Source organism: Thrips palmi, unplaced genomic scaffold (genome assembly GCF_012932325.1).
Source record: "Thrips palmi isolate BJ-2018 unplaced genomic scaffold, TpBJ-2018v1 HiC_scaffold_18, whole genome shotgun sequence".
In the NCBI taxonomy this organism is placed as follows: Eukaryota; Metazoa; Arthropoda; class Insecta; order Thysanoptera; family Thripidae; genus Thrips; species Thrips palmi.
In genome coordinates, this window is record NW_023144627.1 from 17,934,095 (window position 1) to 17,957,720 (window position 23,626).

General features: G+C 55.4%; 5 protein-coding genes across 5 annotated transcripts; 4 read left to right on the forward strand and 1 right to left on the reverse strand.

Moving 5' to 3' along the window:
- The first annotated feature begins 311 nt into the window (after positions 1 to 311).
- On the forward strand, positions 312 to 4,051 carry LOC117645146 (lysophospholipase D GDPD1-like). The gene is made up of 7 exons (XM_034385120.1): positions 312 to 435; positions 712 to 754; positions 855 to 1,036; positions 1,114 to 1,334; positions 1,552 to 1,685; positions 1,838 to 1,952; positions 2,035 to 4,051. The coding sequence occupies exons 1-7, from the start codon at positions 312 to 314 to the stop codon at positions 2,188 to 2,190; spliced, it is 975 nt and encodes a 324-aa protein (XP_034241011.1). The 3' UTR covers positions 2,191 to 4,051.
- Positions 4,052 to 4,686: 635 nt separating this feature from the next.
- Positions 4,687 to 18,810, forward strand: LOC117645051 (septin-4). Its single transcript, XM_034384945.1, has 8 exons — positions 4,687 to 4,958; positions 13,684 to 13,863; positions 14,370 to 14,462; positions 14,793 to 14,958; positions 16,071 to 16,387; positions 16,683 to 16,845; positions 17,298 to 17,379; positions 17,463 to 18,810. Exons 1-8 carry the CDS (start codon positions 4,952 to 4,954, stop codon positions 17,547 to 17,549), a joined length of 1,095 nt encoding a protein of 364 aa, XP_034240836.1. The 5' UTR covers positions 4,687 to 4,951; the 3' UTR covers positions 17,550 to 18,810.
- Positions 18,800 to 19,705, reverse strand: LOC117645052. The gene is made up of 4 exons (XM_034384946.1): positions 19,588 to 19,705; positions 19,311 to 19,504; positions 19,127 to 19,234; positions 18,800 to 19,055 (listed from the first exon to the last, which is right to left on the reverse strand). The coding sequence occupies exons 2-4, from the start codon at positions 19,490 to 19,492 to the stop codon at positions 18,923 to 18,925; spliced, it is 423 nt and encodes a 140-aa protein (XP_034240837.1). The 5' UTR covers positions 19,493 to 19,504; positions 19,588 to 19,705; the 3' UTR covers positions 18,800 to 18,922.
- Positions 19,706 to 20,189: 484 nt separating this feature from the next.
- LOC117644753 lies at positions 20,190 to 21,116 on the forward strand. The gene is made up of 3 exons (XM_034384367.1): positions 20,190 to 20,214; positions 20,483 to 20,553; positions 20,922 to 21,116. Exons 1-3 carry the CDS (start codon positions 20,190 to 20,192, stop codon positions 21,114 to 21,116), a joined length of 291 nt encoding a protein of 96 aa, XP_034240258.1.
- A 5-nt stretch (positions 21,117 to 21,121) lies between these two features.
- Positions 21,122 to 23,079, forward strand: LOC117644754. The gene is made up of 6 exons (XM_034384369.1): positions 21,122 to 21,155; positions 21,526 to 21,728; positions 21,809 to 21,937; positions 22,249 to 22,448; positions 22,527 to 22,634; positions 22,782 to 23,079. Exons 1-6 carry the CDS (start codon positions 21,122 to 21,124, stop codon positions 22,948 to 22,950), a joined length of 843 nt encoding a protein of 280 aa, XP_034240260.1. The 3' UTR covers positions 22,951 to 23,079.
- The last annotated feature ends 547 nt before the right edge of the window (positions 23,080 to 23,626 follow it).

Consider the following 23,626-nt stretch of genomic DNA (forward strand, 5'->3'; position numbering starts at 1 on the left):
CTTTTGAGTAATGTACGGTTGTGACTATTCGGACGGAAGAAAGCTTTCCTATAGGGGATAGCCCATGGGCATACGATCATGTGTGGTCTAGCCCTTAATGGTAATGGTAATGGGGTAGGCCACCGTCTCCACAGCGGTGTGTTGGTGGCCTCTGTCGCAGGCGTTTTAAGGCGCTACCCCCACCCCTCATCCGGGGAGCCTTGCGCCTGTGCACAGCAGTCCTGCCCTGAGCCGCACCGGCCGAGCAGAAGACAAGGGACAAGGAAGTGTCAGAAGTTTTGCATAGAGCTTGTCATCCCAAACAAACAAAAATGATTTTGTACGCAGCAGTTTGTGGATACGTGATTGCGTCGTTGATACTGTTTAGGTATCCGACTCTTCTGCATAGGAAGAAGAAATTAAAGTTCACGTGCCACCACATAAGCCACCGAGGAGGTGAGCATAACGGGAATCAATCAGGCTTTTGGTGCTCTAGTTTTCCTGTTACAAGTTTTATGTGTGTCTTTTTTCAACTTCAGGCTGTCTGTTGAAATTTTTATGAATGAAAGTCACTTGCCATCATCATGAGAAATCACAGAATCATTGTCTACCTAACCTACATTTCAACCATAGTTTGTGTTTCTTTATTTGCCAGGGTCCATTGTTTCTTGAGACTACTGTATAATTAATTTTTTATTGCACATGTTCAATGAAACTTGACCTCTGTTTCAGGTGCAGCTGAAATGTACGAAAACACGATGGCTGCTTTCAAAAGGTACTTACTCTTCTCCACCACTGGTTTCAGTTTTATTATTGTCTCCATGTTGTCTGTCATCAGTAGATCTCTTAACTGTGTACAATTAACATGTTTTCAGGGCTGTAAACCTTGGGACAGACATGCTTGAACTAGATTGTCACCTAACAGCCGACAACCAAGTTGTAGTGTCCCATGATCAAAATTTAATGAGGGTGTGTGGCTTGGATATTGACATCTCCAAAACTCCGTATTCTGAACTGCCTCTGCTGAAAAATGAAATCTCTGTGGACTTTGATCTTGGTAAGTTAGCTGAAAATCCCTTTAGTTTCCTTGTCATGTTTGGCATTTTTATGAGCTGTTTAAAACTTCAATTTCAGAGCACAACTATGTTGGATCTGGACGTCCAGAAGAGCGTCGAATTCCTCTTTTAGAAGAAGTTTTCCAATCCTTTCCCAACATTCCAATAAACATAGATATCAAACGTAATGATGACAATCTTATTAAAGAAGTGTCTAGACTTGTTCGGGACCATAATCGGGAGGAATTGACTGTGTGGGGTAACATTAACAACACAGTCACTTTGAAGTGCTACAATGAGGTACGTATTAAGCAAATTTATATTTTTTACTCTGGTTTTGAGGTCTATTGAAAGACTCTGCATGATTGGCATTAACAATGGTACTGTGCTGGTGCTCACAATTTGGTCTCAGAGAACTGTATGAAAGGGTTGTGGTGGTGCATGATGAGGTCTGATGGTGCATTGCTGGGACCTAACCAAACTATCTAACTTTTATTTCTATTACGTTTCCACGCAGAATCCTCGAATAAATTTACTCTTTTCAATGCGTCGGGTGGTGGAATTGGTTCTTCTCTTCTACACAGGACTCCTTCCATTTGTTCCTCTTAAAGAATCAAATTTAGAAATATTTCTTCCGGCCATTTATCTGAGGTAAAGTTTTTACACATCAAATGTGATGTGTAGTGAACAAATCCTTTCAGAAATGTGCAGTGATTAGACACATACTGTATTATTTTAAGTCTTAATTTTGACTGTCCGGATTTTCGAATCTTTTGAGTTTCTAATAATTTGTATTCTTTCAGGAAGAAAAATGACTCTGATAAGTTGTTCCCCTTGCACTCACTGATGTTGCGTGGAATGAACTGTCTTTTGATGCGACGCTGTCTTTTCACCCACCTTCAGAGACGTGGTATTCAGGTACAGAATTTTTATCTTTCTCTCCACCTCTTCCATTACACTGACATAATTTTAAAAGAGTCTTGATTCATTTTTGTATTAGGTTTACCTTTGGGTTTTGAATGATGAAGACGAGTTTGAAGCAGCTGTACAGCTTGGTGTAACAGGAATCATGACAGACTACCCTACGAAGTTGAAGAAGTTTCTCTCTGAACGACCCCAATTCATGACAGAAAAAGACCCTTACACCTCTTCCTAATAATTCTTGGTCTACAGTGTCTCATTAAAAGTGATTTTTCTGGTCTTTAAACTCATAGATTCCCACTTAAATTTGGTCTATCTGACATACAGCAAAAACCTGATAGCATTTTGACACTATTAGATATCTTATAAGTGTTGCAGAGCAATGGTGATATAATTTATTCTTCTGTAACTAATCTTTCAAAAGTGCTCTGAAGAAAAAGGAGGGGTAAGTAAATATGTACTCATGTCATATTTGATACACTTGGGTTAACATTTTATACCTTTACTGTCACTTCCCAGACTAAGTTTCAATTGAGATGAGAATTAAACAGTAAACAAACTCCTGTCTTTAATTTAGATAATTCTTGTAGATCTGTGTATCATAAAATGTAATGTTTCATAAAGTGTCCATCTTTTTGTCACAATTATGAAATGGTCCGAATTCTGTACTCCAGTTTTTTTTTAAATTACGTATAGTTGTTGATCTGTACATGGCAATTATTTTAGGCCTATGTTGAATCTCTTTCTTTGTAGGTAATTTATGTTAACTGGTAGCATTTTCTACCAGTTTGAATTTGATCATGGTACTAATTAAGAATAGATAACCAGGGCTTAGTGATTGTTGGTATTCATTCTCTTTATCGCTGATACTGCAACTCTGACTGCGTTAAGAATTGTGTTTTGAATGTCTTTTGTACATTTTTCCTCTATTACCTTTTAGCTACGTATTTATTTTGTTTACTCTAAAGACTCTTCAATGTACTAAATTTCTGTAAGAAAAATATCTCATGAAGATGGAGATGGTGGTAATAATCATACAGATTATTTTCACTGGTAAATTTTAGTTCTTTCTGTTTAATGAGCAATGCTCAAGGTTTTGTTATGTAATCTCAGGTTGAAAGTAAAGTCTGCTAATAATTTGTAGCTTCAAAGCATGTTTTAATTAATGGCGTGGCTGAACTAAAAACTTCATTTTTATATAAACATTTAGATTGTGTTGGCACAGAAACTGTGTTTTGTTTACTGTTCTGCCCTGATTCTATAATCACCTGTTAATTCTTAAACTGACTGTGGAAACTTTTTGGCATGTGGTTGTCGTATCAAATTTTCTGCATACGTCACCTGTTCATCGAATCTCCATTGACTTATTTGTTTCACTTTCTCTTTTACACATTATGTATTCCTTGCTTATTAGCTGTTGTAGAATGTATGTAAGTGTTCTGCATTCTTTCTACATTAGCAGCAGTATTTTACCATTCATAAGTATGGAAGAAAATATTTCCTTGTCATGATAAACAATCTAGTCATTAATGCCATTTTATTCCCAACTAAAAATAATTTTACTGTATTTACCAAAGTTCCCAATTTAGTATCTCTTTTTTAAAACCATGTGTTTGATAAGTTTCAATTTAACAAGACATTAATCATGCAGGAGATTACTTAATTGCGTGTATTGTTTCCTTTTTGAAGTTGCGTGGTGTGTGTAAGTAAGTGTTGGTAAGTGGAGCTTTTGTGTTTATTTCCATCATATTTATAGTACTAATGCATTTAGGGATAAAGGATTCTGTATGATAATGAAACCTGCTCCAAAGTTCTACCTAACTTTCTCTAGCTTAAAAACGAATATACCCAAATCACGTTTTTTTTTCAGTTTTCTATTGAAATTGTTTTATCTTTTCTCTCATTGTATATCATGTATTTTGAAGACATTTTTACGGAACGGTCATGACTTATTGAATGTCAATTCAAGCAATACTGAATTGTGTGATATTTTGTGGTTCAGAAATACCCATTCTCCTAAGAGTGTCCCCATTTGTTGACAATTGTTGTATCGTGTTTTTTGCCAGTTACCAAATAAAACGGCTTTTGCCACATGATGGTGACCCGTTTATTTCGCTACCTGACGCCCAACTCCAGTTTTAGCTTCGACTCATGATGCGGGCTGGTGCGGCCTGGTCTCATACAGTGTAGGACTCTCGTGCGGCCCTAGAAGGGACGACCTGTGGTTTGCGGGGAAGTACCACAGGCCAAACGCAAGGCGGCGGTGCCGGAAGGGTTGCCTACCCGGCGCACAGGCAGGCGGCGGGGCGGCCACGCACTGCCGTTACCGCCATGAGTGGGAGTGGGACGGAGCGACGGAACGATCCGCGTCGAGACAAATCGAGTTGACTGCACTCGCTGCACTCGCTGGCCGCGGCCCGCGGGCTGGGTGACTCCCCCTCCCCTCCCTCCCACACGCTCCCCCTCCCCCCGCGCCGCCCTCCGCGGTGACGCCGGCCTCAATCGATATGCTGGAACGGGAGGGGGAGGGGCGGCGGCGACGCCGGTCAGGGAGGGGAGGGGGCGCCGCGAGGGAGCGAGACAGACGACGCGCGCGAGAGGGAGAGAGAGAGAGAGCGCGCGTGCAGGCCGCTGGAAGGGTCCCGGGGAAGGGGAAGGGCGGGGGAAGGGAAGGCAGTGTACCACATCCTCGGACCACGGCCGCGGCTCCGCGGCACTGCGCTGGCTGAGACGACCGCGACGCGCTGAGGACGCGAGCCGTGTGGACGGTGTGGACTGAACGCTAGCCGCGCTCACCGCCAGCCCGCGCGCTGCGTGCGCGTGAAGCAGAGCCTGGAGAATGTGAGGCACGCCGCACGCCCCGCACGCACGCCCCAGCGTCCGAGAGCCTCAAGCTTTCCGCGGCTGGAGTCCCAGAGGCACAGATCCACGAGGCAGCCGCCCGGGCCGCCGCCCGTCCACCGACTGCACCAGTGTTTGGACTCGCCTCGCCCAGAATGTCAGGTGGGTCATCACTCCGCGCCGCTCCGCGCCCCCTTTGGGGTCCCATCGGGGCCTCTGGGCCCTTTGGGGCTCGAGGGGCCTGGCGGCCTGGCCCGCTGGGCCCCGCCCCGCCTCGCCCTGCTGGTTGTTAACCTTAAGCGACATTTCGGCGAGCGACGCCGCTTGGCTCTGCTTTCCCCGTCCGCGCCGCTTCTTTGGCCCCGCGATAGGAAAAGGTTAGCAGGGCTGGGGGTCCCCCCGTGGGGTCCGGGGGGTCCGGGGGCTCCGGCCGACCCCGCTGTTTCCGCACGCGGTTCTCGTTCTTTCGTCGAGGCGAAGCAAATTAAATGGAAAGGGCCGAGGGGCCGGCCGAAACAAAACGACTCGACGATCGCCGCTTTCCTTGCGTTGTTTTTACGACTGCCTGGCTGTGCCTGGCTAGGTCAGTGCCGACGAGCACGCCACGGCGACGCCACGGCGATGGGGCGCTTTTACAATTCCACAAACCCTTCCTGTGGATTGAACGATGCAGTCCAGCGCTCGCGCTTTCTTTGCGTCGCGCCTGTGACTCTTCGTCGTTCGTGCTTTTTGACAGGTCCGCTGCGGAGCTCTCCTCGTGAGGAAAGAACCCGACCTGCTCTTAGACTGCGATCGTTGAACGCGAGGAAGTGGTGCGTTCAGTTGTTGTTTTGGCTGCCGCAGTCCCGCAGCCCAGTTAGGCACCGCCCACGCACTGGCCACTGCCTGCTAGCGCTGGCTAGCGCCGCGGCGCCGCGGGGCACGGCGGCTCAGGGGCAGGGGGCTGCGGGGGCGCCGGGGAGTCGTCGCTCTGTCTCTCTCGCACTCTCGGGGCGACCCGTCTACGTGCGAGAGAGACAGAGCGATGAAAACGACTCTCGGAATCAGTCCGCTGCACGCCAGGGGCTGGGGGGTGGGGCCCCGAGCAGGGCAAGCACCCCGAGCGCGCCAACTTAAAAACTTGAAACGCACTTCCTGCGCGAACACTGCGCCACTACACTGGGACACCGCCAGATGGTTGTTCGGTTATCAATTTTTCGGAGCTAGGAATGAGGTTATGGACGCGTTGGCGCCGGGCTGGGCCAGTGGCTGGGCCGGGCTAGGCTAGAACGAGGCCTGCGCTGGGGTAGGCCGCCCACCCCACCCCCACCCCACCCCTTCCACGCACCCCTAGTCCCCCTCGTTCGGAGGGGTGCGCCGCGTGGGGTGGAGGAGGGCTGGGGTGGGTGGGGTGTTTTGGGTAGCGGGCTGCACCACTGTGCTGCACCCGCGGCCCGCTTTGGCTCGTGCCAGATCATCTCGGGGGAATTTGCTTCTTGCTCGAGCAAGCACTGTTGACCGTTCCCTGGCGCGACACACCCGCCATAGGAAAGCCAGAGCGTTCTCTTGTCGTGATTTCCTCCCACTTGACTTCGGACGACTCGACTAACACCTGGTCGGCGCCGACCACGCGGGGAGAGAGAGAGAGAGAACGAAGCGCTCCGTGGCGCCACTCGCACCTCCGCGACCTGGCGGCCTGAAGCACGAATTACCGCGACTCTAATTACTCGAAAGGGAAGGCCGAAGGGACAGCTCGAATTGCCAGTGGGTCCGACCGTTTTTCTCCCCTCCGTTCATTTTTCTATTTTTTTTTTTTTTTGTGTTTTGTTTTTGGGCCGCTGCTCTTTTCCGCGTCTCCCCTTCTAGGCCGCCATTATCCTAAAATGTCACCTTGATCTCGACCTGCGTGGCTGGCGGGGACCTGGACGGGGAAATGTCATTTCACCCGCCAGACGACACACCGCAGCGCTCCCTCTTCTATTTTAAAATTAAAATAAAATGAAAGATATTGCAATGGTTTGAAGCTGAAGAGAACTTTAGCTCATTTAGGAATTTGAAGACGCTTCCAGCTTGGCGGAGAAAGGGGTGGCAGTCGCTAAGGAGGCCTTGTCGGCGTTTTGCAGGAATGCGGCAATGACTCCACCGGCTCTTTTTTTTTTCTTCATTTTTCCGCCTTGTGGGGAATCGATCGTCGTACATAGCGCACCGCGTCAGCTAATTGGCTCGTGCCAACACAATTGTGTGTGTGTGTGCTTGTGTGTGTGTTATCTAACACAAAGTCTGGATACGCCCACTGCACATGCCAGGGGAAGAGGAGGCAGGGGGTTTAGACCCCTGAGTTACGTGAAGGAGGATGGAGTCCTCTATCAATGGGGAATAAGAGTTCAGCGTTGCGAGTATCCGAGTATCTAGCGCGCGGAGTATAGCGACGAGGGTCTTTCCTGCTGGTGTAGTGTACAGTCCCCTCTAATTGTCTTCGGGACGGCCTCTTCCCTTATTGTCCATGGCAATGGTGCCGTGGCGGTGCGCCGGGTGCGCCCTACCACTGCCGGCCTGGATGAAGGCCTGGATGCGGACCGCGTGGACCCGATACGCTGGGAGGGAAGTGCCTAAATGGGATCGCCTCCGTGCGGGATAGCAGCTAACGGCCACACGTTATCTATAGATATTGCAATAAAACCGCCTCCACCGGTCTCCTGGCCCACTGTGTACCGTCCACCGCCTTGCAGAGTCGGTGCGGAACAACGAGCATGACTGTCTGGCCGGCCGGGCGGCGAGGGGCGTCGCTGGGTGTGGCGACGCTATCGGTATCCATGGGAAATCTCACCGCTTGATACAGTAACGCCACAAAAACGCTCCGTCCCTTCCCACCCCCTTCCCGCCATCGGCCCGTCACGACGTTTCTTCCGTGGGTACCCCCCCCGGCCTGCAGGCCGATTCCGCACGGCGTTGTCTCCGTCTCTCTCGCACTCACGGGGCCTCCCGCAGGAGAGTGAGAGGGACGAAAGCAGCGTTCGGAACCAGGCTGCCAGCCCCCGGCATGGCGCGCAGCGCGCAGCGGACCGGCGGATAGGACTTGCTGGAGCGGTACGAGGCCCACGGGGCCCTCGGGGGCCACGGCCCGTGCACGGGGGCGGGGAGAGGAGGAGGCACTCGCAGACAGCACAGTCGGCCGCCGCCCGCGACAGGTGCAACACCTCCCGGACTCCGCGCCCTCCGCGACGCCGCCGACGCCGTGCTCGCTGGCTCCGCGCTCCGCGGCACGCTGGTGCTGTCACGCTGCCAGGCTTCGCGAACTCCGTTCCGCAGGCCGTAAAGCTGGTCTCCAAGTGCGTGGACCGCTCCGGCGAGTGCCCCGGGCTGTGACTGCGTCTTCGCGGTCTTCGCACACGTTTTACGCGGGAAAGTCGGCGTCCGGCGTGCGGCTAGTCACGCTCTTCGAGGGACTCCGCGACGCCCCTCTAGTGCTCCAGGCCAGCCAGGTCCGCCAGGTCGCCACTCTGGATCACGCGGTGAAGCCTTCCGTGCAGCAGCGCCGCCTGGCGGAGGCCGTGTCCGCCGCGGCCGTGGACATCCCGCACCCGCAGCAGGGCAGCCCCCGCGTCCCCAGGGCCAGCCCCAGGGCCAGCCCCAGGGCGTCCCCCGTGCCCGCGCCCCGCTCCACCGTGGCGACCAGGCCGACGGCGCCGCCCGCGGCCCGGCCCGTGCCAGCGCCCCGGAGCCGCACACTGGAGGACTTCGCCGCCGGAGAGGCAGCCAGGACCATGCCGAAGCCGCTGCCGCGCACCAGGACGCCGTCGGACAGCGTCGCCGTGGTCGCGGACGACGCCCGCGTCACCTGATGCGCTAGGCCGCCGCTTCCGGGGCGCGGGGCGGTACTTCCGGGGGACTTCCGGCGGAAAGGTGGACGGCAAGGGGGCGCGGCCATCGCGGCCGCCCTCCAGGGCTGGCGGTGCTGGCGGTGCTGGCGGTGCTGGCGGCGGCCCCGCGGGGCCTGGAGGCGGCGCGGCCGGCGCGGCGGGCAAAGGGCCGGCCACGCCGCGGGGCTCCACCGTCGAGGCCCTGCTCGCCGCGTCGCTCACCACGGCGGTGATGATCCCCCAGCCCGGCAAGGGCCGCAAGCAGGACAAGCAGGACGAGAAGAAGGCCGCCAAGAAGCCCGCGCGCTCGCCCAGCCCCAGCTACCAGTACTGCACGTCGTTCGTGTCGGCGCCGAGGCCGCAGTCCGCGGCCAGGGACTTCGAGGAGCAGCGCGACGCCGGCAAGGACCTCGGCAAGGACCTCGGCAAGGACGCCGCCAAAGACGCCAGCAAGGACCTGAACAAGGACAGCTCCAAGGACGAGAAAAAAGAGAATCCCAGCGCAGCGGCGAAGACTGAAACGACAACGCTCTCCACAGACAAGCCCGCCAGTCCTGCGCAGAGCACTGCCCCGACACTGCTAGAGCCGCCGGGCACCGCCGACACCGGCAGCCTCCCGAAGGACGTCCCCAAGGAGGACGCCCAGGACGCGCGGAAGGACGAACGCCGCAGCAGCCCGACCACCATGGAGCAGGCCAAGCCCCCCGAGAAGGCGGCCGCCGAGAAGTCGACGACGTTGACGTCGACGCCGCAGAAGATGCACACCGGGCCGGGGTGGTCGTACGCCTCCGCGGCGCGCAGCAGGGAGTACCCCGCGCACCCCCTGGAGGTGGACGTCGACGCCGACCTGCCGGTGGGCGCGGACGCAGCCTCCCTCGCCAAGTGCACGTTCCTGGCCAGCGGCCCCGCCCCGCTGGAGTACCCGGGCCGCACGTCGCCGTCCAGGCTCACGTACGTGCCGACGGGGCCCGTGCAGCCCGGCCTGCCCAAGAGCCCCACCTGGTGCCTGTCCTGCCCGCCCAACAGCTTGGGCTTCTCCACCGCCTGGGCCGTCAAGAAAGACGTGCCCGAGCCCAAGGTAAGCGGCGCCCCGCCACGCCCCGCCGCCAAGCCCCACAGCACTGCGCGGCACTTCGCGGCACTCAGGCAGCGCGACGAACACTGGACTTGGAGGAGACGGCTCTTCTCATCGACGCTTCGCTGCGCTTCGCCTTCGTCCGCGTGCGCTGTGCGTTGCTGTGTTGCTTCCCCGCCGCGTCACGTTCGATAAAAACAGTGTGGTACATCCTGCCGCGACCTCCCCGAGCCCCCATTTTTAGATAAACTGCCCTGCCGATAATACTCGATAATGCTTCTCGCCGTCGAAGCGGAGGCCGGGTCGGCGCGGCCCAGCTAAAGCACCGCCGGGCTATCAAACCGTGCCGCTGAACTGGGTCCACCCCGTCCACCGGCCGATTTTCCCGAATCACACCGGCCTGCTAACGGGACGGGCGGCGTCCAGTGGAGACGGCCGGAGCGTCAACGATTTTTAAAACGGCCTCAATACACTGGAGCAACATTATTAATGAAAGGCGGCGAAGGCATTGTTGCGTGGCGGCAGTGCGCGGCAGTGGCGGGGCATGTTGAACACGGCGGCCTTTGTCTGGGCCAGCGCGTTACGCCGCTAGACCGTTGTGTTCCTGCCCCGCCCCGCCCCGCCACCGCGCCGTACCGGTGGCATCGGCACGATTCGGCGTGCTTCGTTCATTCCTCACGCGCGGAAAACAATGCCCAACACACTGGTGTAAATCAACTCAGAAATTTTCTGATACTTTTGCATATCAGAACATTTCTCATGTCTGAGTTCTGATGTTTTTTCGGACACCTATTTCTGATTTTTGTGTTTCTGATGCCTCAATTTTCTGATGACTTTAGTTCTGATAACATCGGCTGGACTCATATTAAAGAAATATATCAGAATAATCATTTTCTTTTGTAAATATATTTTTTGATCTACGTGAGACTCGGAAACGGGGAAAACGTCTTCAGGGGGTCGAAACCGAGTCCGATCCAAATCTGCAGTCCAAATTGAGCTAGCTCGCCATCAACTCTCAAAAAGACAGTAAATGTGATCCGATCTCATTGAGATAAAAACTGGCCTAGTCAAATCTTGCAAACAAGACACTCACCAAATTTGAAATTGAAATAATGTAAACTTTCTATTTTACAGGGATCTCATTTTTTTGAACATCAGACATCAGAAACATTTCTGACGATTATGTTTCTGATAACTAGCAGTTATCAGAAATCAGATCGACTTATCAGAAAGGCCTCTTTTTCTGATGTCTCTATTCTGATAACCTATGGAAGTATCAGAAAAAAACATTTCTGATGACCTCTTTCTGATAAATCATAGATGTTATCAGAAAATACTCGAAATCTGATGTTTTTTTGTCAAGTTATCAGAAAATCCACCGTTTATCAGAAAATTTCTGAGTTGATTTACACCAGTGCAATACCATTCAGGCGGTCTCTTTTTTTCTGCCACGGTTTTGGCGCGTCCGTCCGCACTCACTCGGTACGGGGGTGGTTCAAATGAGACAATCTTTTACCGTCTTGGCCATATGTGCGCGAATAAATTGGAAAAGTCTGAAATACGGGAACTTGTTCGGTGTTCAGTTGGCACTCCGTGGTCCAGATGCAGAATGCAGGCCGGTGGTGCATGCATGTCAGGCGCTAGGCTCGCCTCTGCCTACTAGACGAATTCCCGAGGCTTCGCTGACGGGGCACAGTGGAGGCAGTCAAAACTCTAGACGCGTTTTGAGCTCCAGAGTCGCTCAACAGGACTCGACCCGAACGTGTGACCCCACCAATGGATTGCTCTCCGAACGAGGAATCCATTGGTGGGGTCACACGTTCGGTTCGAGTTCCATTTAGCGACTCTGGAGCTCAAAGCGCGTCTAGAATTTTAGCCGCCTGGCGGGGTGCCGCGCTAAGCAGGCCCAACGGCATGAGGTAAGCGGGCCTCGCGACGCCGGAGCATCGTGCGGTGCGCTACTTATCCAGCAGTCATTAATGCTCCTCCAGCAGCCGCGGTCGTGTCGCTTGGGGCTTTCCCTGGGGTAGAGGCTCGGCGTGGGGCGTTCGGACGTCCGCGGTACCGCGGGCCACGCCATGTTGCCGCGGGCCCCACAGCCGGGGCTTGTTCCCGGGGTTTATTGCCCCAGAAGACTATCCGTGGGGCTGCGGGGGCCGCGGGGGCCGCGGGGGCCGCGGGAGAGGGGCGTGCTCATTGATGCCTGGAGCCCCGCTGGACCCCACGGCGACCCCCTTCGGGGCCCGCGCGTAAATGAGTGTCATTGGCGTGGCGTGGCGGCGCAGGACGTGTCGGAGGAAGCGACGACTTTGTGGATGGGAATTGATGGCTCATGGAGACATTTGTTTTGTCCAGCGCTTCCTGTTCGTCAGGGCACTGCCAGGGCACTGCCAGGGCACGGCCCATGCCATGCGGCACCGGCAGCCCCGCCAGCCCCGCTCACGGCGCGACGGTCAATTGAAACGGAACGGGCGGGAAAAAAATGATGCTTCGTGGAGCGAAAAACGGGATTCGGTGCGTATCCCTTGGACGCGCTGGGTGCAGGACAGCAGGCTGGGCACTGCTTTCGTCGCTGTCTCTCTCGCTCCCTTACGGGACGCCCCGTGAGTGCGAGCGAGACAGAGCGATGGGCGGCGATGAGAGCAGCCTTCTGGGGCGAAGTCCCTTTGTCCCGCCACGCGCACGCGGCGGCGCTGCAGTCGCGCTTCTCAGCGCGTCGCACTTGGTTATTCGGGGTGCCCCGGTGGAGGGAAGACCTGCGAAAATAAGTACTAATGACTGTCTGGGGCGGCCTTCAGGTCTGCTTTCCCACCATCAGCGTCGGAGACAAATGGACTTTGCGACAGGCAGACAGACCGGCCGACGGACGGGCGCTCTTGAAATCGCTCATACTCTGCACGCCAAGATATTTTCTTGACGAAAAAAAAAATGAAAATAAAATTGGAACGGTGTGTTTGATTTCCCCGGCTCGTATAGCGTGTCAGACGCGGAGTGGCGTGCGCGTGACTCGAGCAGGCGGTGGAGGGGCCATCAAATATTGCGTTCGGAGTGCATCGATTTGAGCCGCACTCGGCGTCTGGGCCTCTGGGCCTCTGGGCCGCACTTGCCGGAAGGGCCGACCATCCAGGATGCACTCACAGTGTACTGCCAGTGCACTCCGCGTGCCTGCCGAGTGCAGCCGGTGCGGCACGGAGGGCACAGCCATTCCGAACATCGCTTTCGTCGCTCCGTCTCACAGTGGGCCAGAAGACCGGTGGAGGCGGCCAAAACTCTAGACGCGTTTTGAGCTCCAGAGTCGCTAAATGGGGCTCGAACCGAACGTGTGACCCCACCAATGGATTCCTCGTTTGGAGAGCAATCGATTGGTGGGGTCACATGTTCGGTTCGAGCCCCATTTAGCGAGCTCAAAACGTGTCTAGAGTTTTGGCCGCTTCCACCGGTCTTCTGGCCCACTGTGCGTCTCTCTCCCTCTCTCTCTCCCACTCACAGGGCGAGGTGCACGAAAAAAGAGACAGAGCGATGAGACGCCGTCCGCGGAGAAAATAAAGTGCATCGAGTGGAGGATGCTTCTGCTCGAAAGTGCCGCACCGTGCATGAGTGGTGCCGTGCTAATAGACAAGGGGGAGGGGAGGGCGTTCTCACACCACGCGGACCACGCGAGGCACGACGCGAGGCTAGGCGCCGTAGGCGCGCCTTCCCCGATCGGTCACACTGCTGGGCCCTGTTCGGCCCGTTCGCCTTCGCGTGGGAACGGCGGCAGGGAGGCGCCAGGACACGCGTATGGAGTCTCTCTCTCTCTCTCTCTCTCTCTCTCTCTCTCTCTCTCTCTCTCTCTCTCTCTCTCTCTCTCTCTCTCTCTCTCTCTCTCTCTCTCAATTTTTGTACAATGAATGTGGGAATCTGTTCCCCCCGCTGTATTTTTGTTTTTCTCGATTGATCTAACGTCCCCGCCTTCGGCCCTTGTTCCAGCCAGACAGCAGAGACTACATCGGCTTCGCCACGCTGCCGGAGCAGGTGCACCGCAAGTCCGTCAAGAGGGGCTTCGACTTCACGCTGCTGGTGGTGGGCGAGTCGGGGCTGGGCAAGTCCACCCTCATCAACAGCCTCTTCCTCGGCGACCTCTACAAGGAGCGAAAGGTGGCCGACGTCGGAGGTCAGTCTCGTCTTCGGAACACTGCGGTCGAGTCGGCACAAAGTGGGCCAGAAGACCGGTGGAGCGGCCAAAATTCGAGACGCGTTTTGAGCTCCAGAGTCGCTGAACAGGCCTCGAACCGAGCGGTGACCCCACCAATGGATTCCTCGTTCGGTGAGCTGTCCATTGGTGCGGTCACACTTTTTGTTCACATCCTAATTAACGACCCTGGAGCTCAAAACGCGTCCAGAATTTCGGCCGCTCCACCGGTCTTCTGGCCCACTGTGAGGCACAAGTTCCCACGCTGGTGTCGAAAGGGTTGCCAACCTCAGCCTGCCGAAGGCAACTTCTCGAGACAACAGCCCGGATACTGCTTGGAATACAGGCTGAGGTTGGCAACCCTTCCGCCACTGGGTGCCCCGTGCGGTAATTTTCGCCTCCATATATGGCCACACTGCACAGTCTGAAACGCGCTGGAACGTCCTCACGTGGAAATAAGTCCCAATTCGTCGTGTTTGTTTGGACAGAACGGCTGGAGAAGACGACGCAGGTTGAGAAGAAGAGCATGGACATCGAGGAGCGCGGTGTGAAGCTGCGGCTCACCATCGTGGACACGCCAGGTACGCTACGCTGCGCTGGGCTCTGCTTCGCCTGCGGTGTAGGCAGCCCATCGGGCAGCCGAGCGCCGCGGAAGGGCACCTCAGTGGGCCAGAACAGCGGCGCAGGCGGTAAAAACTCTAGGCGCGTTTTGAGCTCCAGGGTCGCCAAACAGAACTCGGACCGAACGTGTGACCCCACCAATGGATTCCCCGTTCGAAGAGCAATCCATTGGTGGGGTCACACGTTCGGTTCGAGTCCCATTTAGCGACTCTGGAGCTCAAAACGCGTCCGGGATTTTGGCCGCTGGGTTCGCTGGCTGACGCCCTGCTGGCCTCCTCGTTGTGCTGCAGGCTTCGGCGACGGCATTAACGGCGAGGAGTCGTGGCGCGCCTGCGTCAACTACGTCGACGAGCAGTTCCGTCAGTACTTCACGGACGAGAACGGCCTGAACCGGAGGAACCTGCAGGACAACCGGGTGCACTGCTGCCTCTACTTCATCCCGCCGTACGGCCACGGGTACGTCCTGCTTCGCCTGCACGGCGGCCTCGGTGACGAGAGAAGTGTCAAAAGGGTTGCCAACCTCAGCCTACGGCAAGCCCCTGAGAACGCCTAGTTCAGCGGTTCTCAACCTTTCTCGGCTCGCGACCCCAAATTTGTAGCCAAAAATTTCCGCGACCCCCAGGAAAAGTTTCGCGACCCCACGGGACCCCTCCTTTAGCATGCCACTGCGTCTGATCCGAGGCGGGCATTTTGCTCCCTCAACGGGCAATTGGTCTTTGGACTTTCCTTTAGCATGCCTCTGTTACGGAGTGCGATTATCAGTCTTAGTTTGGGGGCAGTATTGTCTCAAAGTTGGCCAAAACGCTCAAAAATGTCTTTGAAAAATCATGTTTTGGGTCGATTTTAAGCAGCCACTGCGTCTGATCTGAGCCGGGCATTTTGCTCCCTCAACGGGCAATTGTTCTTTGGATCTTCCTTTAGCATGCCTCTGTTACGGAATGCGATTATCAGTCTTAGTTTGGGAGCAGTATTGTCTCAAAGTTGACCAAAACAGTCACAACGGTTTTTCAAAGACATTTCTGAGCGTTTCGGCCAACTTTGAGACAATACTGCTCCCAAACTAAGACTGATAATCACACTCCGTAACAAAGCCATGCTAAAGGAAGGTCCAAAGACCAATTGCCCGTTGAAGGAGGACGAAATACCGCCTCGGGTCAGACGCAGTGGCTGCTTAAAATCGGCCCAAAACACGATTTTTCAAAGACATTTCTGACCGTTTTGGTAAACTTTGAGACAATACTGCTCCCAAACTTAGACTGATAATCACACTCCGTAACAAAGGCATGCTAAAGGAAGGTTCAAAGACCAATTGCTCGTTGAGGGAGCAAAATGCCCGCCTCGGATCAGACGCAGTGGCTGCTTAAAATCGGCCCAAAACACGACCCCAGCTACCTCGCCGCGACCCCTTAAAATTTTTTCGCGACCCCACTTGGGGTCGCGACCCTAAGGTTGAGAACCACTGGCCTAGTTGCCTGGTAGGCTGGCTGCGGTCGGCAACACTTTTGACTCTGGCACTTCCTGGGGATTCTGGCCCACAGTACTCATCCGAGTCCTTTGCTCTTTTTCAGGCTGCGGCAGATCGACCTGGAGTTCATGCGGCGGCTGCACCGCAAGGTGAACATCGTGCCCGTCATCGCCAAGGCGGACACGCTCACCGAGGCGGAGGTGGTCAAGCTCAAGCGCCAGATCCTGGCCGACATCGAGGAGCACAAGATCCAGATCTACCAGTTCCCGGACTGCGACTCGGACGAGGACGAGGAGTTCAAGACGCAGGACCGCGAGCTGAAGGCGTGCGTCCCCTTCGCCGTGGTGGGCAGCAACACCGTGCTCGAGGTGGGCGGCAAGAAGGTGCGCGGCCGCCAGTACCCGTGGGGCGTGGTCGAAGGTAAGGCAAATCACTGCCAACACCTCACCGATGCACAGTGGGCTAGAGGACCGGCGCAGGCGGCTAAAACTCTAGACGCGTTTTGAGCTCCAGAGTTGCTAAACAGCACTCGAACCAAGCGTGTGACCCCACCAATGGATTCCAATGGAATCCATTGGTGGGGTCACAGGTTCGGTTCCAGTCCCATTTGGCGACTCTGGAGCTCAAAACGCGTTCGGGATTTTGTCCACCTCCACCGCGGTCTTCTGGCCCACTGTGCGATATGCGGTACTGACCCAATCCCTTTCGCCCCCAGTGGAGAACCCGAAGCACAGCGACTTTAACAAGCTGCGCAACATGCTCATCACCACCCACATGCAGGACCTCAAGGACGTGACCGAGGACGTGCACTACGAGAACTTCCGCGCGCAGTGCATCTCGCAGATCAGCCAGCAGGCCATCCGGGAGCGAGCTCCTGGGTGAGTGAATGCCTCCAGCGTGACGAGTACGAAGCGTGACACAGTGGGCGCAGGCGGACAAAACTCTAGACGCGTTTTGAGCTCCAGAGTCGCTAAACAGGACTCGAACCGAACGTGTGACCCCACCAATGGATTGCTCTCCGAACGAGGAATCTATTGGTGGTGTCACACGTTCGCTTTGAGCCCCATGTAACGACTCTGGAGCTGGAGTTTCAGTTTCAGGTGTCTGAAATGGAAGCTGCGCTTGAGGTTAATTTAATTTTCAAATTGGATTCCTCACCTCTGCCGAACGCACCATGCTCGGATCACTCACAGTTCACGAGACACACACGACAGACTCGCGTAATACTAGTTTCCGTGAAGCACGGCATTTATCTGTCTGGTCGTGATGTGGCGCCGCGGCCGTGACCGACCTTTTCCCAATGACTAACGTGACGCCTTTCTGATTGCAGCAGCAAACTCAAGAGGGACTCCGTGATTAACGACGGTGTGATAACGGAGACCGACCGACTGCTCATCCAGAAGGACGAGGAGGTGCGTCCCTCTTATCGTGTCTCTGTCCAACGTTTTCCTCATTACCCTAATCTGCTGTGGCGTTCCAATTTTTCTGATTCTAGATACGACGCATGCAGGACATGCTCGCTCAAATGCAAGAGCAGCTGAAGCAGTCGGGGAACAAGAGGGACAGCGTTGTGAACGTATGAAAGGAATCTCGGTTGCTCCTAACTTAATTCATAGAATTTGTAAAGTTATTTATTGATTATTCTAACGCCCCCAGGGCGGGACTCGTGATAACAAAAGTACGTGTATATAACAGATCGTAGTTTATATTTGATGCAAACCCTGTTGACGTTGTTTGGAACGCACCCCGCTTGGAAGTTGACATGGAAGTTGCCGCACCTGTTTCTCTGTTTGGATGAGGCAACTTTCTTGCCGGTTTCTGAGCCAAAAAACGACATACCAAGGAGGTGGTGTGAGAAACTCGCGCATATCGTGTGTTCATAGTACTCAAAGTAACAATGCATACCCAGAAAATTCACTTTTTTTCACACTTTGGTAGCTTTGTATAATGTAACCTAACAAGGAAGCGCCATAACCACCTCATACCGGCCTACCCTCCGTCTGCTGTGTTTGTGGTTTCCGGGACCACTGGCTGGAGGACCTAAGTGCGCCTGATTCGTAGCCAGTAGGAGGCCAGTAGACTTTGCTGCACGCTGGTGGTTGTGTGCGGTCACTCAGTATTATTTACTCAAACTTAGCTGGCGATCGCTCGACTAAGCTGCTTTCAGACATCGAACAGTTCTTTGTAGGGTTCTAACTGTGAACCGAATGTGTGCAATGGATTGCTCTGCGCCACCGGGGAATCCATTAGTGGGGTCGCACGCTCGGTTCGAGTCCCATTTAGTGACTCTGAGGCTCCAAAGGCGGCTATAATTTTGGTCGCCTCCGCTGGTCTTCTGGCCCACTGTGCAGCTCAGACTGAACCACAGCGTTCGCTAGAGCACTGCCGCCGACTGTTCAGCGTTTGTTTGAGAAAAGCGCGTGGAATCAAAGTTACCTTATTACCTCCGCATTGCATCGTACTTTCACCCTTCACGCACAAAAAAAAAAAAAATTCCCAAACGTCATGAAATGACAAACAATATTGAAAGTCTTGAAGCTTAGTTTCTTTGTGATCTCAATATCTTTTTAGAAGTTTTTAATATTGTACACAAGTACTTCTTAGTTCTCTCGACTTGGATGTCTGTATGTCTTTATTGTACAAAGTCTATTCGTAACAGCATAATACAAAGTACCTTTGCTACTTCGTTGTAGTATTTTATTGTTTAGAATCTGGTCAGAATGGTCAGCGTCAAACAAGTATGGGACTGAAAGGGCACTTTTTTGTACCAACTTTGTTAATTTCTCGTATTGTACGACTGGCTATTAATAAAACCAAATTAACCGCTCATCAATACACTGCCATTATTGTGTTTTTTTTTCTCCCTTCCACCCAACTATTTTACGTTTACCGTAAGACGCGTGTGCAGAGCTGGGAAAGTTGGAAAGAGACGACAGAAGGAGGGCGAAGTCGAGTTTATTCCTGGGCTTGGGGAGGCAGAGCTACATCGAGGATGGAGGCGCAGCGCGGGAAGCGTTTGCTGCACGGGGTGCCGTTGTACTTGGCCTCGTCCCACAGTGTGCTGCCCTCCGCGTCGCTCTCCGGCAGGCTGCAAGGGCGGAAGCGCCAGATTTAAAATACAGCTTCGGGCTCTGACAGGGACACTGTTTCGAAACTCACCTGAACAGCACTTTGATGACCTCCTCCATGAAGTTCCGCTTGCCCTGGCGAGGGCTGGTGCTCTCGCAGACGGTCCTTTGAACGCACTCCTCGCCCTTGAGACCGCGCCTGCGGGGCGGCAGCAAAACCAAAATGAACACACTGCGCTTCAAGAAGGGCGTCAAAGAGCCGGTGTGTGACGCACTGGTTGAGGAAGGTCTGCACGGAGCGGTACAGTTTGACGCGGTGCTCGCGGTCCGGGTGTTGACCCACGCTGCGCCGCTGCAGGTACACCTGCTCGGCCTCGGTGGGCAGCTGCCACGCCAGCCCCGCCGTCATGCCGAAGATGAAGATGGTCTGGAAGGGCACGTAGCCGCGCACCGACATGCAGTACACCAGCTGCAGGCATCTTCGTGTCATGCAAGTGCAGGACCACACACGGCCACGCACATCACAAACTTCAAGATATTGTTGGCTCGAACCTGAATGGAGCTGCCCCTGGGGAAGGTCAAGTACCGCCGCTTCCTGGACAGCACCCCGGACGGACCCTCCGCGCTGACCGCCGCCGTGGCGTTGCTGGTGTCGCCGACGTCGCCGTGGGCGAGTCGCCGACCCGGCAGGCGGTGCGGCGGCAGCCTCAGCTCGAAGGGCGTCGTCGCGGACGTGCCGAGCACCGCGACGACGAGGACGCCGACGACGGCGAGCAGAGGCAGGAGGACTCGGGGCAGCATCGCGACGGCCAGCAGTGCGAAGTGTGGCGGCGACGGGGTCGGGGCGTGCCGCGGCAAGGCGGGGCGGGGCGGGGCGGGGCGGGGCGGGGCGGGGCGGGGCGGGGCGGCACCGCTAGGTGTTAACGCGATCAAACAGCCGTTAGAACGGGAGCGCACCGTTCGCACCAACCCGAAGGACACAGTCACCCCGTGGTCCCACTGTCCACCGGAGAGCTTCGCTGCCCCGCGCACTGTCTCCGCACATCCTTCACTTCAGGTAAGCCAGGCCAGTCCACTTTTGGCGGAGCCAGGGGGGCTTTGAGCAGAGGGAAAAGGAGAATTTCACATTGAAAAGAAATGCCATCAATGCGAAGATGAGAGCGCGCACTAAAATTTCAAGTTCCCGCCCTTTGACCCGGACGACGCTCAAAGCCGCGCGGCATCGCGGCGTGCCGTTGTTCGTCTAGAGGAGCCCATCCTCCTAGTGCCTCTAATTGCAGTTCACTCACCCGCCCCCTCCCCTCCCGCCGTCGCCGAGGTGCGACCTCTGACGCCGCAGTCAGCCCCTCGCCGTCGGCGGCCATGCACGTCAAGGCCCTGCTGGTCGTCACCGTGCTGGTCGTCGCCGTGCTCGTGGCGGTGCGCTGCGCCAGTCCGCCGTCCTCGCCGTCGTCGGCGTCCTCGCGGTCCTCTCGCCAGAAGCGGTTTATCCACTTCCCGTACGGCAGCACCCTCCGGGTGGGTGGCCTAGGGGGCCGCGGTGGCGGTCCGCCGCCGAGGTCGTCGCCCTCTGTCTCTCTCGCACCGACAGGGAATGAGTGCGAGGGACAAACGTGGGCCAGAAGACCAGTGGAGGCGGCCAAAACTGTAGACGCGTTTTGGGCTGCAGAGTCGCTAAATGGGACTCGAACCGGACGTGTGACCCCACCAATGGATTCCTCGTTCGGAGAGCAATCCATTGGTGGGGTCACACGTTCGGTTCGAGGCCTGTTTAGCGACTCTGGAGCTCAAAACGCGTCTAGAATTTTCGGCCGCTCCACCGGTCTTCTGGCCCACTGCGCAGCGAGCCCCAGGACCCTGGAGGTGAACGCCGTGCTTGTCCGCAGGTCGGCCTCTCCTCCAAGTGGTCGACGCTGTTCGACTGGTCGGGGCCCGGCGCCTTCTGGACGCAGGGCTTCAACTGGGGCATCACCTTCGACCTGCCCAACGGCACGCAGCTGCTCGCCCCCGCCGGGATCGCCGGCCGACGCAGGGGCCGCCGCGACGTGTACCGCCGCATCGAGACCGCCCTCGACTCGTGAGTTCCATGCCACTTGCGTCTCACTTTGTGTTGCGATTCTGTGAGTCGGTGAATTTGGAGGACCTGTGTCTGGCGTTGCCAATGGCGTTGCAGGACGGGCCTGCTGGGGCGTCCCTGCCTCCTCCGAGCCATCTGCGAAGCGCCCAGCGCCCTCACGCCGGGCGGCAACGTGGTGGCCGAGCTGCTGCGCGTCGTGCTGCAGTGAGTGCTTTACAGTGCTGTCGCTGTACTATGCAGCCACGGCGCACAGTGGGCCAGGGCGGTCAAAATCCCAGACGCGTTTTGCGCCCCAGAGTCGCTAAATGGGACTCGAACCGAACGTGTGACCCCACCAATGGATTGCTCTCCGAACGAGGAGTCCATTGATGGGGTCACACGTTCGGTTTGAGTCCTGTTTAGTGACTCTGGAGCTCAAAACGCATCTAGTAGTTTTCACGGCGTGACGTCGCGTTGCTCTTGGCGTTGCTGCGCAGGTACCCGCTGGCCAGGGCAGACGGCCCCAGCCACTACGACAGAGCCCAAGAGGCCGGCGCCAAGGGGCTGGACTGCGGCGACCTGTACGCCGACTGCCCCGTGTCCGTTCTGGGACTGCTGCTCTCGCTGCGACCGTCAGGTGCGTCCTCCAGGTCTCCAGGCGGCTAGCCCGGACTGACTATTGGGTGCGACTCGCGTGTGACTCGTGACCTGCTGCAGGATGAGGGCTGTGCTCGCTCCGCTCCTCCTCGCCCCCTGCTGGTGGCCGTGGTGGCCGCTAGCCCGCGGCCGGGACTTCTGTCTCGACACAGGCGTTACCTCACCTTCCCCGAAGGCAGCACCTTCAATGTAAGTCTCACCAGTGCAGTGCCACACTTCCAGTCAGAAACCGTCCCACAGTGGGCCAGAAGACCGGTGGAGGCGGACAAAACCCTAGACGCGTTTCGAGCTCCAGAGTCGCTAAACAGGGCTATATCTGAATGTGTGACCCCATCTATGGATTCCTCGTTCGGAGAGCATTCCATTGGTGGGGTCCCACGTTCGGTTTGAGTCCTGTTTAGCGACTCTGGAGCTCGAAACGCGTCTAGGGTTTTGTCCGCCTGGCCCACTGTGCGTCCGTTCAAATAGGCCTGACCGCGGCGCTGCTTCGCTGCTTGCAGCTGGCGCTCTGCATGTCCAACAAGGCCTACTTTCTGGCGGACTCGGGGATCTACACGGAGGGCGTGGCGTGGGGCTGCTCCTACGACCTGCCCAACAACACGGCGGCCTTGGCGTCGGCGGGCGCGGGCGTGGAGCCCCTGGGCCTGCGCCGCAAGGACCGCGTCGACCTGTACCGCCGCGTCGAGCGCGCCGTCGACTCGTAAGGCGAACAACCAGAACAACAACACCATTTTTTGGGGTAAAGTCTAAGTTGTTTGTTTGTTGTTGTTTTTTCCAGCGCGGGCCTCGACGGCCACGCGTGCATGCTGCGGGCCATCTGCGAGGCCGAGACGCTCCTCGGGCCGCGGACGCACCTCATCATGGAGTTGTTCCGCATCGCGCTGGCGTGAGTGGCTCCCGTTTCCGTTGCGTTTCCGTCGCTCTGTGTCCCTCGCACTCTCCAGTACGCCCCATGAGTGCGACAGAGACAGAGCGGCGAAATCGGCTCTCCGTCTTCAGCGCGTTACGTGAAATGTGTGCTCGGTGTCCGCAGCATCCCCATGGAGCGGTACTCGTCGCTGCGCGAGCCGCACGGCCACCAGGCCTACATGGCGGCCAGGCACAACGGCATGCACGGCGCGGACTGCGGCGCCGTCTACCCGCAGTGCCCCATGTCGCTGCTGCAGATCGCCACCTCGCTCGTCCCCGCCTCCTTGACATGAGTCCTTGACAATAAAGTGCTGTCGCAATTTCCGCCATTGGTTTCTTTTAAGTCCCTTCCTATCAGTGTATCTGTCTGTCTGTCTGCCTTCCTGTCTTTCTGTCTGCCTTCCTGTCTTTCTGTCTGTCTGTCTGTCTGTCTGTCTGTCTGTCTGTCTGTCTGTCTGTCTGTCTGTCTTTCTGTCTGTCTGTCTGTCTGTCTTTCTGTCTGTCTGTCTGTCTGTCTGTCTGTCTGTCTGCCTGTCTGTCTGTCTGTCTGATTGAAATGGTGGAGTCGGTGAAGTATTTAGGGTTGATAGTTGATAAACATCTAAACTGGAAAAGCCATGTTAAAATGCTAAGAGGGAAGTTGAGGTGTTGCCTGTATAAATTATCACAATTAAGTAACTGCTCCCCACATAACATAGTAAACATGGCTTATACAGCCCTCTTTGAATCAGTCATGAGTTATGGGCTTGAAGTGTGGGGATCTGCCTCGGATACAAACCTGCTCCCCATTAAATCATTACAGCAGAGAGCTGTAAAGATTGTGAAGAAAAAGCAAAGAGTTCCATTACCAAATAATATTTTAACATTAGAAAATTTGTACAAATTAAAAATTTTAAAAAGAAATTATTTTAAGAAAGATTTTAGAAATATAGCGCAACATAGGTACTTAACGAGAAATGAGAGTTTCCA